Source organism: Andrographis paniculata, unplaced genomic scaffold, assembly GCF_009805555.1.
Source record: "Andrographis paniculata isolate CXL003 unplaced genomic scaffold, ASM980555v1 Contig59END, whole genome shotgun sequence".
NCBI classification, from domain to species: domain Eukaryota; kingdom Viridiplantae; phylum Streptophyta; class Magnoliopsida; order Lamiales; family Acanthaceae; genus Andrographis; species Andrographis paniculata.
In genome coordinates this window covers 899825-914039 of record NW_026137594.1, presented here as the reverse complement: position 1 = coordinate 914039, position 14215 = coordinate 899825, and the positions used below count along the sequence as shown (strand labels likewise).

The window sequence follows — 14215 nt, the reverse complement described above, 5'->3', positions numbered from 1 at the left end:
AACCGCCAAAGGTACGCGATGTAATAAATTATATATTGAAATGTAAATAGGAACCAACGTTCCTCAACTTTGACCGTCCGGTCAAAAATAAAAAAATGGCTTCTTATTATTTGTTTTTCCTATATATATTATTTAAATTTTTTGAATTTGTTTCCTTTTATTATCAATCCAATTAGTGTCTTTTATCTTCCTTCACTGTCTTTACTAGAATGTCGCGAGATATAAAAAAATTTCTTATTTGCTACTTTGGTTTGTTTATTGCATCTAGTAAGTTATTCCACGTTGTTTCAGAATTTGTTATTTGTAATGATTGAAGTGTCCGGAATCATCCCAAGTCGTTTAAATTTGTGTTTGGACTATTTTTTACTTTTATGTATAAATTAATTATATATGTAACGGTATATTTGTAATTTATGTAATTATTTTTTATTATAATAAAAAAATGCTTAGGAGTGAAATATACTAAAATAAAATAATAAGTATTTTTTATTGGGACATAGAGAGAGTATAATTAAATTTAAATAAAATTTTTATACATTTAGATAAAATATAATTATTAATAATTTTAATATTAATTTATAATTATATATATTATAAATAATTATTTTTACTAATATATTGTTAATTATTTATTAATTCTAATTATTCTAAATTCTTATATCTATACTCATTTGAATACACAAATACCAAATGATTTATCTTTACATGATATATATATATATATTATTTTTATTTATAATAATTATTAGCCGTGAGGGAAGGAGAATTATATTTAAATTACAATTTTTTTTTTAAAAAAAAATCAAATTGAAAAAAACACACAAGTAGTCAATTCACAATAACCAAAACTCAATTGGGATGTAGCTCTCCACATTTCCCAATAAAATGGTTTATCTTTGCATAATATATATATATAGTATTTTTATATTAAAAAAAATTTGTTGAATGTTAATAATTTTATTTACTTTTAGTTAATTAATTTTGTTATCATATAATATGACCAATCTCAGTAAAATCATGCATAATTTTTTATACAAAAAATATTATATTTAATAATTATTTTCCTAACAAAAACAATAAAAAAATATATCCAAAAATATAAAATGAAATTATCCTATATTTTAAAAATAAATATAAAAAAATAAAGAAAAACCTAAAACAGTTCAAAATATTAACATAATAATAGATAGGAAAATATGTCGATTTGGTTCATAATAATAAGTGTTTGTTTGTTAGCTTGTATTTTTTAAAAATTTGTATTCATAAAACATTATATTCAATATTGGTTTATATTTTAATTTAAAAAATTGTATAAAAATAAAAAGTGAGTAAACAAATTAACCCTATATTTCCATTTGTGTACATTGGAATGCCATTTGAAAGATGCTGTCCAAAAAGGACATTTAAATGGTCTTTTCAAAATCATTAATATTTTCGAAAAAATAAAAAATAAAAAATTGGGCGCCTTCATAACCTTTTTAAAATAAAAATGTAAAAATAAATTACATCGAAATGTAACATGCCTATTTTTCAAGAATCCAAATAATTTTCATTGAATTTGGCCTATCCTTTTCGCAACTTTATAATTATTAAATTTGTAACAAGAAATTAAAATCAATGACACCCACAGAATAATAGTACAATTATGTGTTTACCCTAAAAATGCACATTAATTGAATAGGTGTTGTATTTCAACCATGTAATGTAATAATATAATTAATGTGATAATATAAATTAAATTAATTTAATTTGCTTTTTTTTGTGCATCACTTTCATTATTGTGATGAGCAATATAATAATCCAATCGGGTGATGGCGGACGAATCAAAATTAAATTGGTACTCCTCAGCATCTCTGGCCAAAAAATGGTCCTTGTTTGCAATTTGAGGCTGATTTTGGCCTTCGCTACCTTTATTCTATACCATATATAAATCCCTTATCAGTTAGGGTGCTTTATTATTTTCTTCGATACCCTTGTACATTCATTATTATCATTTTGTACCCATAATTTATATAAAACTGCAAAACCAACCCATTTATCAAAATAAAATGCTTATGAATACTTCGAGTTCTATTAACAGACAAATATAATTTGATTGTTATATATATATATATATATATTTTTTACTATTTATTTTCCAATTTAAATTCCTATTTATTATATATAGCTTCGTCGTTTACAATTAAAACGTGGGTTTTTTTTTTTTTTTTTTTTTCATTCACCTAAAAACAACAAAAACAAAACTTTATAGAACACAAAGCAAATACAGGCAAGGGTTTAGATTTTGAATAGTAAAAAATTAAATTTGAGTTTTGTATGATGTGATATATGAATAGATGTTAGAGATAATATTTTGAAAATAAAATTATTTTTTTTAATATAATACAAAAAATAAAAAAAATAAGTGTTTGATTTCATATTTTTAGTTTTATTTTTTTTTAGTAAATAGTAAAACTTAGCCAAATTCTTTGAATCAATTACACTTTAATAAAATTTACATATTTCATGATCAATCTTTCTTAGGATTATCATTCTTTCTAATGCATTCTTTATTTAGGGCTTGTTTGATATGAGAGAGATTTGTATGTTGTAAGTGCTACTTTATTCCTTCACAAATTTATTTTAATTGTTTTTGTTTTTCGTTAAATTTATTTGGTAACTATTTTTGACAAAGATAAAAAAATTTAACATTTAACGTTATTCCTCATCAATATTTATTAACTATAATTTTCACTACAATTATTACACATCATTCTCATTATCTATCTTTATTTTCTTTAAATTTATAAAAATACCACCAACTATTTTTGTACTTTTATCATTTTCAACAAAAATATTGTTTTTCTTAATTTTTGTACCAGCCAAAAGCAGTTAAATTATATATATATATATATATATATAATCGATTACAATAATAAGCCCTTCATTTGTAGATTATATGACTTAGTAAAAACAACAAAAAAAGAAAAAAAAAGAAGACAAATTATATGGCTTAGTTAAAAAATTATAATAAAATGATATGGCTTAATTAGTTTAATTACTAGAAATTTGAGGTGTTTTTCGTAATGATTTCAAATCAATTTATCATTATTTAACCAACACATTTCACAATAAACACTATTTATTCTCACACAATATTGTATTATAATTTTTACAGAATATCATATTAAAATACTACTTAAATCTAAACTAAACTAAAAAAAAAAAAAAAAAAAAAAAACACTCAAATTCTAATCAAAATAAAAAAACCCTGGTTTCAGTGTTTTTTATTTGAATAAAAACAAATCCATGTTAGACAAGAAAAAAAAAAAAAAAAAAAGAAGACTTTATTTTAATAAATTCATGTAAATTTAGTCATATAGTAGTATAAAGATAATTTTGATTGATATATTAAACATTAATTATTTATGTTGTGTTGTAAAATTTAAATTGAAGTAGAGAGATAACTTCCTATCCTTCTGTCACTTTTAAAAAAATAGGTTGAGTTAGACCCCAACATACATGCACTAAAGTCACTTTCTAATTGATGTTATTGGTGATTCAGGATGTATTATTATTATTATTATTATTTAATTTTATGGTTAAATATATAAATATATATTTTTTATAATAAGTAATGGAAACTCACATCATTTTAAATAATAATAATAATAATAATAATAATAATAATAATAATAATAAATTATGGTTAAATTTTGACAAGATGCTAATCTATCAATGAGATTCAATCATGATCGACGACCTAATCCTTAAATCTTAATAAAGATTAATCCTTCGATATAATTTGATTATCCAATATTTTTAAATCGTTGAAAAAATGGATCATTTACTTCTAGAGTACTAGAAAGATAATGGGGTCTTTTTATTTTTATTTATTTTATAAACTATATATTAAAAATAAGTTCATTTTGTTTGTACCACGAGTTTTAAAGTGATGATGTACTATTTTTTATAATAAGACAAGTAAAAAAATAGAAAAAAAAAATATATATATATTTTTTTCTAAGAAATAAAATACTTAGTTTTTATTTTTATTTTTATTTTTATGACATATATATATATTATGAGAGAGATATTATAAATTAAGTATGAAGCTAAAGAAAGAAAGAAAGAATTTCTTTAAAAGGGTGGGATTCATAAATATATAAAAAAGTGAGTGAGGATTACTAATTATGGAAGAATTGGGAGAGAAATTGACGTATACATATACAGATAGATAGGGAAATTAATAAATAATATTAAATAAATAATTATGCATGTAGCGATGATGATAGAAATTGAGTGAGAAATAGAAGAGAGTTGCAGTTGTCCATGACCATCACACAAATGAACCAATAATAAATTAATAAATAAATAAAGACAATAATAAATTAATAAATAAATAAAGACAATAATAAATTAATAAATAAATAAAGACAATTTTTAAGTCCAAAACTTTGGGGGGCAAAAGGAAAAGAAAAATAAATTTGAAATAAAAAAGAAAATTCAAGTACCACTAAAATAGTGTGTGGCCATCTGCACACTCATCAATGTCCATCCCATCCCATCTGCAGGTTGGGTACCCATCCACACACAAATAATATAAATTAATTAATATATATATATATATATTTATTTATTGTCACATATTACAATCAACAATAATGCAAAATATAAAAAGCGTGAATTGTTTACTTTATTGGTAAGTGTTTGTTTGAGATTTTGAATTTCAATTTGAAGTAGTAAAATTTTAAATTTAAAGAATTATGTGATATTATACAAGTAAGTAGATGTTAATATAATATTTTTATTATAATATAAAAATCACAAACAAACACAGACTTGCAAGACAGCTATAACTATGATTATTCTCTATTCATCAAGTTTTATTTTGCTCATCCCCCACTCGATTATTCTCTATTTTATAAATAACAATGGTATAGCATTTAAAAATTAATTTAATTAATATTAGATAAACAAACAAATTAAATTAAATCTTATAGATATAGTTATAATCAATATATACGTAATACAAAAAAATAATAAAATTATTATTAATATAAATTGTAGGGTATATAATATATATTGATTATAATATATTTCTATATAATACTATATATTATTAAGGATTTATTTGTTTAGTATTTTGATTTGAATATATTTTTAATCGTGAGACATAAAAATTGTATTGATAATATAAAAAATAATATTTTATATTTAATATTAATTTTTTTAAAAAATATAAAATATATATTAACAAGTCGGAAAAAAAAAAAAAAAAACCAACAACCCTAAATATATTGTAAGTGGACCCCTCTACTGTGCCAAACCAACGAAAAAACGATTGTCTAGACAAAGCCAGAGTTTTGCTCTTTCACATTTTATTATTATTATTTTTTCCGACAATTTCTTAAAGCATTACAAGAGTATATATATATATATATGTATGTCTTTAGTCAATTCAAAGAATATATTAGAAAATAGATATGATGCTGAGACCAAAATCGGATTGAACAGTTAAAAAGCTAGATGAAGTTACTTTTTTTTTTTTTTTGTAATAATATTATTTTATTCAATTTAATTACATATTTAGTATACATTATTATTTTGTGGTTTGAGATTAAGTTAATTAACTATTTAAGCATAAAAAAAAACTCATGGCTAAGCCCTATTGGTAGATATATTGGTAGTGAAGAAAGAAAGAAAAAGAGAGAAGAAGGCAGGTAGGCACCATCAATGCAATGCATGCATGTACGTACTTGGTTTTTTTTTTTCAACTAACTGCTTTACCACCTTTATATCTTTCTGAATTTGCCATCATTTCAATTACACGTAAAAAGGCAATCATTTTCAGTTAATAACATTGATTGCATCACAAGGATGAAATCATGTCTGGAATTTTCAAGAAACCAGTAGCACTTAGTAGTAGGTAGAGAGAGGTGGGGTGATAGTTGTTTATTATTATTATTATTATTATTATTGCATGTGATATTGTTTTGTCCATATATATATATTACTTACACTCGACTCATCCCTCCTAATTTTATTTTAATTTTTCTTTTGGATGGCTGTTTCAGTTGCTTCTAGGAATCCTTTTTAATCAACAAATGAATTGTACTTTCATCTATACTATTTTTTGCAATAAAGTAAGTAGCAAGCAAATGGAGAAAGAGAAATAATAAAGATTGTATACTGAAGAATTTGAGAAAAATCATAGGGTAAAAAGCATCCCAACTATTCTTGGTGGGGTGGGGTGGGGTGGGGTGGATCATGACAAATTCCATCCAAGTATTATTAAAATTAATTCAAAGTTAGCTATATACACATATAAAAGTAGTAGTGTTAAAATCGAAACATTTATATAGATTTATTAAATGCATATTTAGAGAGGATTTTGATGGGCACAACGGCCCAATTATGTTGATCTTAGTCATTTGTAGTCAGGCCCATATGGCCCAAATCCAATTCCATCCCCAAAATTGACATAAAAGCAAACATTCAACATCACCTACACAGCATCATCATTCATTCACATTTCACCCTATGCAAACATACAGAAAATTTTACCATAAAATACAATACTTGAAGCTATTTCAATGGAGGAAACACATTTTCTTGTCCGGATACTGACCAAATCATTCAATTTATCAAAAAATTAGTAAAATAGAACTTACTGTTACAACAAATGTGAGGTGAGGTGAGCTTCCCTGACCATTAACCATGAATGGCAGGCTTCAGGGAGCTAAGGGCTGCCTTGATTCTACTTGCAGCTTCCTGCAAGATTCCGAGGGATTCTGCGTACGATATGCGAATGCAGGTGTTGTCTCCGAAAGCATCTCCTGGCACCAAAGCAACCTACAAGCAACCATGGCCATCATTGCCATCTCACTTTTTCAACTACAGAATCAACAGACAATGCAGAAATCTTACTTGAGCTTTGTCGAGCAAATATCTACACAGGGATTCTGAGCCGTCGATCACACCAAAGCCATCGAATTTTGAGCCATAGAAAGAACTGAAATCCATGAACAGATAGAAGGCTCCCTGCAACCACCATTAACTAACTGGTTATAATGTACAATGATTCGAATTTGATGATTTGCAATCAAATAAGATTTATATTTGTAGCAATTCCCTATTTGTTACTATTTTGTTTCGAGGAGATATACCATATTTTGCATACACAAAGCATTCATTAAAAGATTTAATTTGCACCTAAACTTTGCAAAATGGTTAAGATAATATATATAGATATATATGTATATATTTAAATACCCAGGGCTCGGAAATTTTGACTCCCTTGATTTCCCCGAAGCTCTTGACAAGGTAATCTCTCCTCTCGCGAAAGGCTTTAACCATAGTGGCAACTGCTTCTCCACCTGCATAGCCCAATCCCAAGGCAGCCACGGCAGCTTTTTGTGATATACTGCTTGCACCAGAAGTCGACTGTGTCAACATAGGAAAACTGACTTAGAAATATATTATAAACAAGCAAGTGAAGAAGGTATGCAAAGAGTTTCAACTATAGTTCCCTCATTATATTGATTCAAGGCTTCATGAAAAGGTTAAAATTAAGTTGCTAGAATCAGCATTTGTGATTTTATGAAGATCACTATTTAATGTTGTATCATTCTTAAAAAAGAATAAAACAACGTGAAATTCAATAATAGTAATATATAAGCACATAAGAGTTTTAAATGCTGAAATGCAGGTTGAAACAAATGTGTATGCACACCTGGCTTTGGATCTTCCCACAAGCAGCCACAAAATGTTTTGGACCAGCAAGATATCCGAGCCTCCAACCAGTCATTGCAAAGGCCTAAAAAATTGAAGTTAAACTATCAGCAGGAGCTCCCAATCTTAAGATAAACAAACCATACCACACTTGCCTTTGAAAAGCCATTTACAGTCAGAGTCCTATCCCACATGCCTGGCAATGAAGCAAAACTTATATGAGTTGCCGGGGCATAAATGATGTGCTCATAAATTTCATCAGATAGCACCTGGCATAATAAAACACAAAGTTCAGTTTAAAAACTTAAGATATATAAATGGCTCATCAAAAAGGTGTTAATCAGTGACTAGGGTGTACCAAAAGCCTGGGATGCTTGGCAACTATCTCAGCAATCTGTTCAAGCAATTGACGCGGGTAAACCGATCCAGTTGGGTTGGAAGGAGAGCAAAGAATCAACAGCCTTGACTTTTCAGTTAGCTTAGATTCCAAAAGCTTTGGATCTAACAGAAAATTTTCAGATATGTTTGTGGGAAGAATGACGGGGTTTGCATCTGCCAGCCTTGCCATTTCTGGGTAGCTCACCCAATACGGGGCAGGAATGATCACCTGCAGCAAAAGCGGTGATCAGCTGAGATGAGGCAATAGAGAAAAGTGTAAACACAACCATATGACTTTTTGTGTAACTCAAAATCCAGTAAACAAATTGGGAGAACGAAACCATAGAATTAGGGAAACAAATTGTTAGTGGTAAACCAAGATTGGAGTGTCCTACAGCAATTGATCATTAAATTGTTAGTCTTACAAATATGTAATCACTCGATCGATCGGGTGAAGATACATTTAACTAATGAGTAATAAAATAAAAGAAAAAACAATAGCGCTCCTATATAAATTCAATAAACCAACAAGTGCACCATAGTTCTTAGGCTACAGAGAATATCAGACCTATACAAAAGATGATTCATTCGAAGCAATATGAAGCGAAATGATCTTAGCAGGTACATCATGCAAGAGAAACAGCATAAACTTCGTGGTTAATCTATTTACCACAGATAGACAACAAAATTGGCCAACCAGTTTGTAAAAAATGCAGTTACCTCATCTCCAGGAGAACAAACAGCAAGAACTGCCTGAAGAATACTCTGCTTTGCTCCATTACTCACCAAAATCTGGTCCGGGGAGTACACTAATCCATTCTCCTCTGATATCAAAGAAATTATGATTGTGTGCTTTAAAACATACCGAAAATTTACTAGTTGTTTATAAGTACCTTTTAGCTTATGACAAATAGCTGCTCGGAGTTCAAATGTTCCAGCATTCGGTGTATACCTTGTGTACCCTTCGCGAATAGCATTAATTCCGGCCTGAGTTGAAGGGTTCATTAAGAAGCAAATGTTAAAACAAAACCTGTTCAAATCTAGAGCAAAATAAACAGATTCAGAGCATTTTCCGATTACCTCAGCAATTGCTGCAGGAGTATCGAAATCAGGCTCTCCAGCTGCCAAACGGATAACAGGCACACCGGCCTGCGCAAGCGCAGCTGCCTGGTCGGTAATTGCCACTGTCTTTGAAGGCTTCACCGAATTCACTCTAGGGCTCAGTGAGATGTCGACATCAGAATTGACCATTGCTCTCACTACACAACCAACTTTTTGAAACATAAGTCCTCTTGTTGTATGTGATGATCTAAACAAAATACAGATGGAATGACATTTTGTGAACAACAAACAATCGGAAATATGAAATAAAGCCAAAGGTTTCCGATTCCAATCCTTCATTGTAATAAATCCACAATCTTTAAGGGCACATTTACTCCAAGATCATTTTCCATTCAAGAATACAACACTTGTAATTTTTTAAGATAATATCAATCCAATTAAATCATATCTAAGGACTGTCTTCATCATCGCCATATCGCAAGAATCACAATTAAGGAATATATTTCACAAACAATTTTGAAAATTAACAAAAAATTACAATTTTCGACACATAGTACACCCATTAATTGATCAGTAACAAATAGCAGTAAATTAAACCAAGCAAAAGAAGGCAGTAAATCTGCAAAGTAGAAATAGATACAACACCCATTAGAAAGAAGAATTACGCGATAGAGACGGGCTGCAATTGAGAAGAGAATCGGATCGACACTGAATTCGGTGGATCTGATTGAGGTTTAAATTGAATATGAGCTGCGCCAACGCTTGACGACGCTTGAATTGAATATGAAGCTGCTGCCGCCATTTGCTCGTTATGGTATTTCTCTCAATAAAATTTGTTCGACAGAGTTAAGTACTCTTTGGCAATGGCAACTGCAAAAATTTGAAACCGAAGTCGGATTGGTGACAGCAGAAATACAAAAAATTGGGCTTGGAATGGGGTTTGGTGAGAGCCCGAAGGGGGCAAACGACCGAGGTTGATGAAGAGTTGGTGGGGTCAGTTCGTAGAAGATCCAGGGGCTAAGTAGTAGATTGAATTACACCGTTGATGGAGTTCGTCAAAGTTAAACGAACAACAAGGATCCGTCTGGTGTTCTGGTCCTTGGTTCTTTATCATGTTTTGGTAGGTTGTGCTGTTAAAAGGAAAGTGGTAGGTGGTGGGTTTATAGAAATTGAGATTTCTTGTTATATATATATTTAAATATATTTTGTATTTTGAAGGGTGTGTTGGATTTTGAGTTGAGATTTGAATATTAAAAGTTTTAAATTTGAATAGTTGTACGATGTGATATGTAAAATTGATTTTTAGTATAATATAAAAATAAAAAATAGGTGTTTGATTTGATGTTTTTGGGGGGAAAAAATTGAATAAATAGTATAAATTTAATCCAATCTCCAAACAAACACACCATTTGTAAATTTATAAATATATCACAACACAATCCAACTAAATAATGTTGGTATAAAATTCTAGGTATAAAATTCAATGCCCACTTAAATTATTGAAACAAAAACATATAAAATATACTATAAAAGAACAACTTTACTGATGTATTTCTCTTTTATAATTCAATTTGTATGTTTATTAGGAAGAAATGCATTCTAGAAAGAAATAAAAAATAATACTTATTTCATTAGGATTAATTATACCACAATAACGGATATTTTACTGGGCACAGATTTTAATAAAAGTGAGTAATAATAATTATTTTTTTTTATAATAAAAAAATAGTACAAAAATTAAATAATTTTTTATTTAAAAAAATAAAATATTTTTCGGTGACAACTCAAAAAAAAAGTGAGTATAGTCAAATGACCGGAGGGAGTAGTATTTAAATGTAAAAAGTAACACAAATGAGAGATTATATATAAATCTAACAAGACAATTAAAAACAGAAAAAATGTCATAATTATTATTGACCGAAGAAATAATATTTAATGTAAAATTTTAATTGCGTTGAGTGAAAAAAATAAAAAAATTCTTATGACATACTCCTATTTGTTTTAATAATTTATCATCCAAACTCACATTTTTTAATTTTTTTTTATAATTTTTTTTTTTTCATAATAAGAAATCATGAGAAGTTAGTTAAGGGTGTGTGTTATATATATTATAAAATCAAAATCACAATTATTCATTTCTACTTTTAATAAAAGTATAATATTTATTTTTTACAGCAATCAAAATACTATTAAAAAAATTTAATATTAAAAATCATATCCTTCAATAATTTTATTAGGCGTTAATGAAAATTAAGGTCAAAATCTTCAATGGAAGTATGCATAAATGATACGTCATCGGTCAATTGTTTTAGTGACAGAATAGGCGATGGTTATATTGGAAAAAATTATTAATCTCAACCAACTAAATGAATCATTGTCTAAAAAATATGAAAATTTGCTGCTGAGGAACGAAACAGTCATCACACTGATTTCACATCAAAATTGTCATAAATTAACACTTGAATAATAAAAAATTGAGCAGAACATTCACTTTTAACTAAAAATATTAATGAATATGTGACTACAAACATATTAAACCATGGTTGTAATGCATTGTTGCATCTTTGCAATGAATAACTAGAAATGTACTGCAAAACTTGTCAAAAGAAATCCAAGAATTTCTGGGGTCCATCCATCAGGCTAAGAATATGGTGACCCATATGGTGACCCGCTGCCTAATCAATCAGCATATCAACTACCCGTGCTTCTAAATTCAAGAACTCCCACGGAAAAGGATCAACATCTATTTGAAGATCCCGTAAATACATCATATCTAAAAAAATTGCATCAATAATGCAAAAGCAAAGATAGAAAACTTCTACCAATACCTACACTGTTCGACACATGAAAGGTAGGTGCAAAGACTGTCCATCGTTTCTCAGTGATCACCGGGCAGTGACTTGATGATGTCCGAATCACCTACATTGAGGAGAAGCAATTGATAATACAATTCTAGTCACATATAACAAATAACAATAAACTAATGCAAACCTGGATCAACGATGCTGAGGCATGACACTCGAAAGTATTTTCCACAGGCAGTTCCTAAATCAACATTATCTGGTAATTCAATTACAATTTCGTCAGATCCAAGTCTTGTACTTATAATAACCATGTCTCCAGGTAAGGAAGACAAAAAGTTTCTAGATTGTTTAATAGGATTTTTTACAGTTGAGACTTCCTACCGAGTATTACAGACCATATAGTAATGTGTTAAATCATATCAATGCTACCATCCTTTGTGAAGAATAGCCTTTCCAACTGTAAAAGTTAAAAGCTTCCTCAAGATATATAAGTCTTGTTGCCAACAAGGTTTGTCTCTAATTGATTTCCAGCTTTCACACAAAATTGAACATTTGAAACACAACTTTGCAATTTGAGTGTAGCCAAGACTGATGTATCCAACTAAAAAATCAATCGGACATAGGGATAAAATGCACATGGCATAGACACAACTCAAAACAAAGTCTTGTTCTTTTATTAATTTCCAGCCTTAATGCAAAATTTAACATTGAAACAAAAAAAATCAGAGGGATAACTTAATTAGCCAACAAAAAACAAATCGACAGAGGGATAAAATGCACATTACCAAAATTAATATAGCAACAAAGCAACCACACATGGTTCAGAGAAAAGGAGCAACATTGTTCTGATGATAATTACTAATTATATGGGCAAATTTGGCGAGCAAAAGCTTTCCAAGACAAACCAGCTTCCTCGAAAAAAAATGCCCTATGAATGAAAGCAAAATATTTCCAACATCAACATAAATAGATATATATGGAACAGGAGAAATATAACCATGAACATATTAGTTTAATACTACAATGCAATTTAGCTTCAATCCCTAAACCCTCTAACCTTTACCAGAACTGAAAGCATGCATAGATGTATAAAAAAAAGTGGAAAAGCAGTCCAAAAACAACAAAATATAACATATGATTGAGAAAATAGACCGGAAAATGATAGTAAGCAAGAAAGATAACAGCTGGTACGGGTAAATTGGGTAGAAATGAACAACGTACTTCCGTTGTAGTGATGAACTCCAATTTTTGCAAGCATGGCATAATACTCAATCTCAGATTTTCTAAGCGGAGGGCAGTTGTTGGAGATAAGTATCAACTTCCCTACAATTATCAATCAAATTCGTAAAAAGAAAAGAATCAAAAGCACACAAACATCAAATTAGTTGTATACAAATCGATTCATTGGCAAAAGATGATGGAAGCAAATATACCTTTCGAGCTGCGAAGTGATTTCAAAACTGTCTTGTATCCAAGGGTATATTTTCCACTCTTCATTACCAGAGCCAACCTGTTGTTGATGCTCTCATGAGTTTTCTTCTGTAATGCGTATAACCATACCCAATGATTAACAAGATTTGAGAAACAAGCAAGTGTATAAACGGAAAAAGAAACTCGAAGGAAGAATCTTACGGTCTTCTTGGCCGCCACCATTATGATCGGAGTGGAGCTAGGGTTCCGCCGCCGATAGAAAGTGCGGGATCCAATCCAAGTATGTAACCAGCTTTGCGAAGGTAATAAATATTGCACGGCAGCCCTAGTCTATTCGTCGTCGAGATTTTTAGGGTTAAAAATCAATGGCATTATTACCTGTGCTGTGAATTTCCAATTATACCACTCATAATTATCATAATGGGCAAATTTTGTACTCCGGTATTATTTAAATTTTTTTAAAAAAAATTACATTAAATATTACTCTCTCATGTTGTTGTTTATTGTACACATAAAAATATTTAAAAAATGTATAATTAATAAATAATTAAAAATATATTAATAAAAATAATTATTGTATAATAAAATAATTTTAAATTAAAATAAATATAAATTAAAAATTTTAATATACAATTAAAATATATAATTATATAATTTTTATTAATATATATTTATATTAATGAATATCGGTATCCAATCAAATCAAGCTCAAATTCTAGTGGCGCTCCCAATTCCCTTCCCCGCAGAATAAGAAAGGGCAAAATAGGAATGGGAAATAATGGACCCTAAAACAAAACTTACAAAATCAAAATTAATAAATGTCAAAC

The 14215-nt window shown here is 28.6% G+C and overlaps 2 protein-coding genes across 3 annotated transcripts; both read right to left on the bottom strand.

Moving 5' to 3' along the window:
* Positions 1-6449: 6449 nt before the first annotated feature.
* LOC127258587 (bifunctional aspartate aminotransferase and glutamate/aspartate-prephenate aminotransferase) lies at positions 6450-10258 on the bottom strand. Its single transcript, XM_051285488.1, has 10 exons — positions 9819-10258; positions 9172-9400; positions 8985-9078; positions 8812-8915; positions 8072-8320; positions 7869-7982; positions 7715-7798; positions 7255-7425; positions 6910-7023; positions 6450-6834 (listed from the first exon to the last, which is right to left on the bottom strand). The coding sequence occupies exons 1-10, from the start codon at positions 9953-9955 to the stop codon at positions 6694-6696; spliced, it is 1437 nt and encodes a 478-aa protein (XP_051141445.1). The 5' UTR covers positions 9956-10258; the 3' UTR covers positions 6450-6693.
* A 1340-nt stretch (positions 10259-11598) lies between these two features.
* LOC127258110 (60S ribosomal protein L30) lies at positions 11599-13730 on the bottom strand. 2 transcript variants are annotated; one of them, XM_051284766.1, is made up of 6 exons: positions 13590-13730; positions 13391-13496; positions 13179-13280; positions 12817-12885; positions 12145-12213; positions 11599-12072 (listed from the first exon to the last, which is right to left on the bottom strand). In XM_051284766.1, exons 1-6 carry the CDS (start codon positions 13608-13610, stop codon positions 12032-12034), a joined length of 408 nt encoding a protein of 135 aa, XP_051140723.1. In that variant the 5' UTR covers positions 13611-13730; the 3' UTR covers positions 11599-12031. The 2 variants fall into 2 exon arrangements, with proteins under 2 accessions (XP_051140723.1, XP_051140724.1); XM_051284767.1 differs by lacking the exon at positions 12817-12885 and having other exon boundaries at positions 11602-12072.
* Positions 13731-14215: the final 485 nt, after the last annotated feature.

What these genes read in the sequence shown, in the direction of transcription:
- LOC127258587 (XM_051285488.1), bottom strand. Translation starts at nt 9,955, where the DNA reads ATGGCGGCAGCAGCTTCATATTCAATTCAAGCGTCGTCAAGCGTTGGC. An exon ending in TTGCAGCCCGTCTCTATCGC is followed by an intron (nt 9,401 to 9,818) that starts GTAATTCTTCTT and finishes TATTTTGTTTAG; the next exon opens with ATCATCACATACAACAAGAG. An exon ending in TTTGTTCTCCTGGAGATGAG is followed by an intron (nt 8,321 to 8,811) that starts GTAACTGCATTT and finishes CTTTTGCTGCAG; the next exon opens with GTGATCATTCCTGCCCCGTA.
- LOC127258110 (XM_051284766.1), bottom strand. Translation starts at nt 13,610, where the DNA reads ATGGTGGCGGCCAAGAAGACC. An exon ending in ATCACTTCGCAGCTCGAAAG is followed by an intron (nt 13,281 to 13,390) that starts GTATATTTGCTT and finishes TGATAATTGTAG; the next exon opens with GGAAGTTGATACTTATCTCC. An exon ending in CCTCAGCATCGTTGATCCAG is followed by an intron (nt 12,073 to 12,144) that starts GTTTGCATTAGT and finishes TCCTCAATGTAG; the next exon opens with GTGATTCGGACATCATCAAG.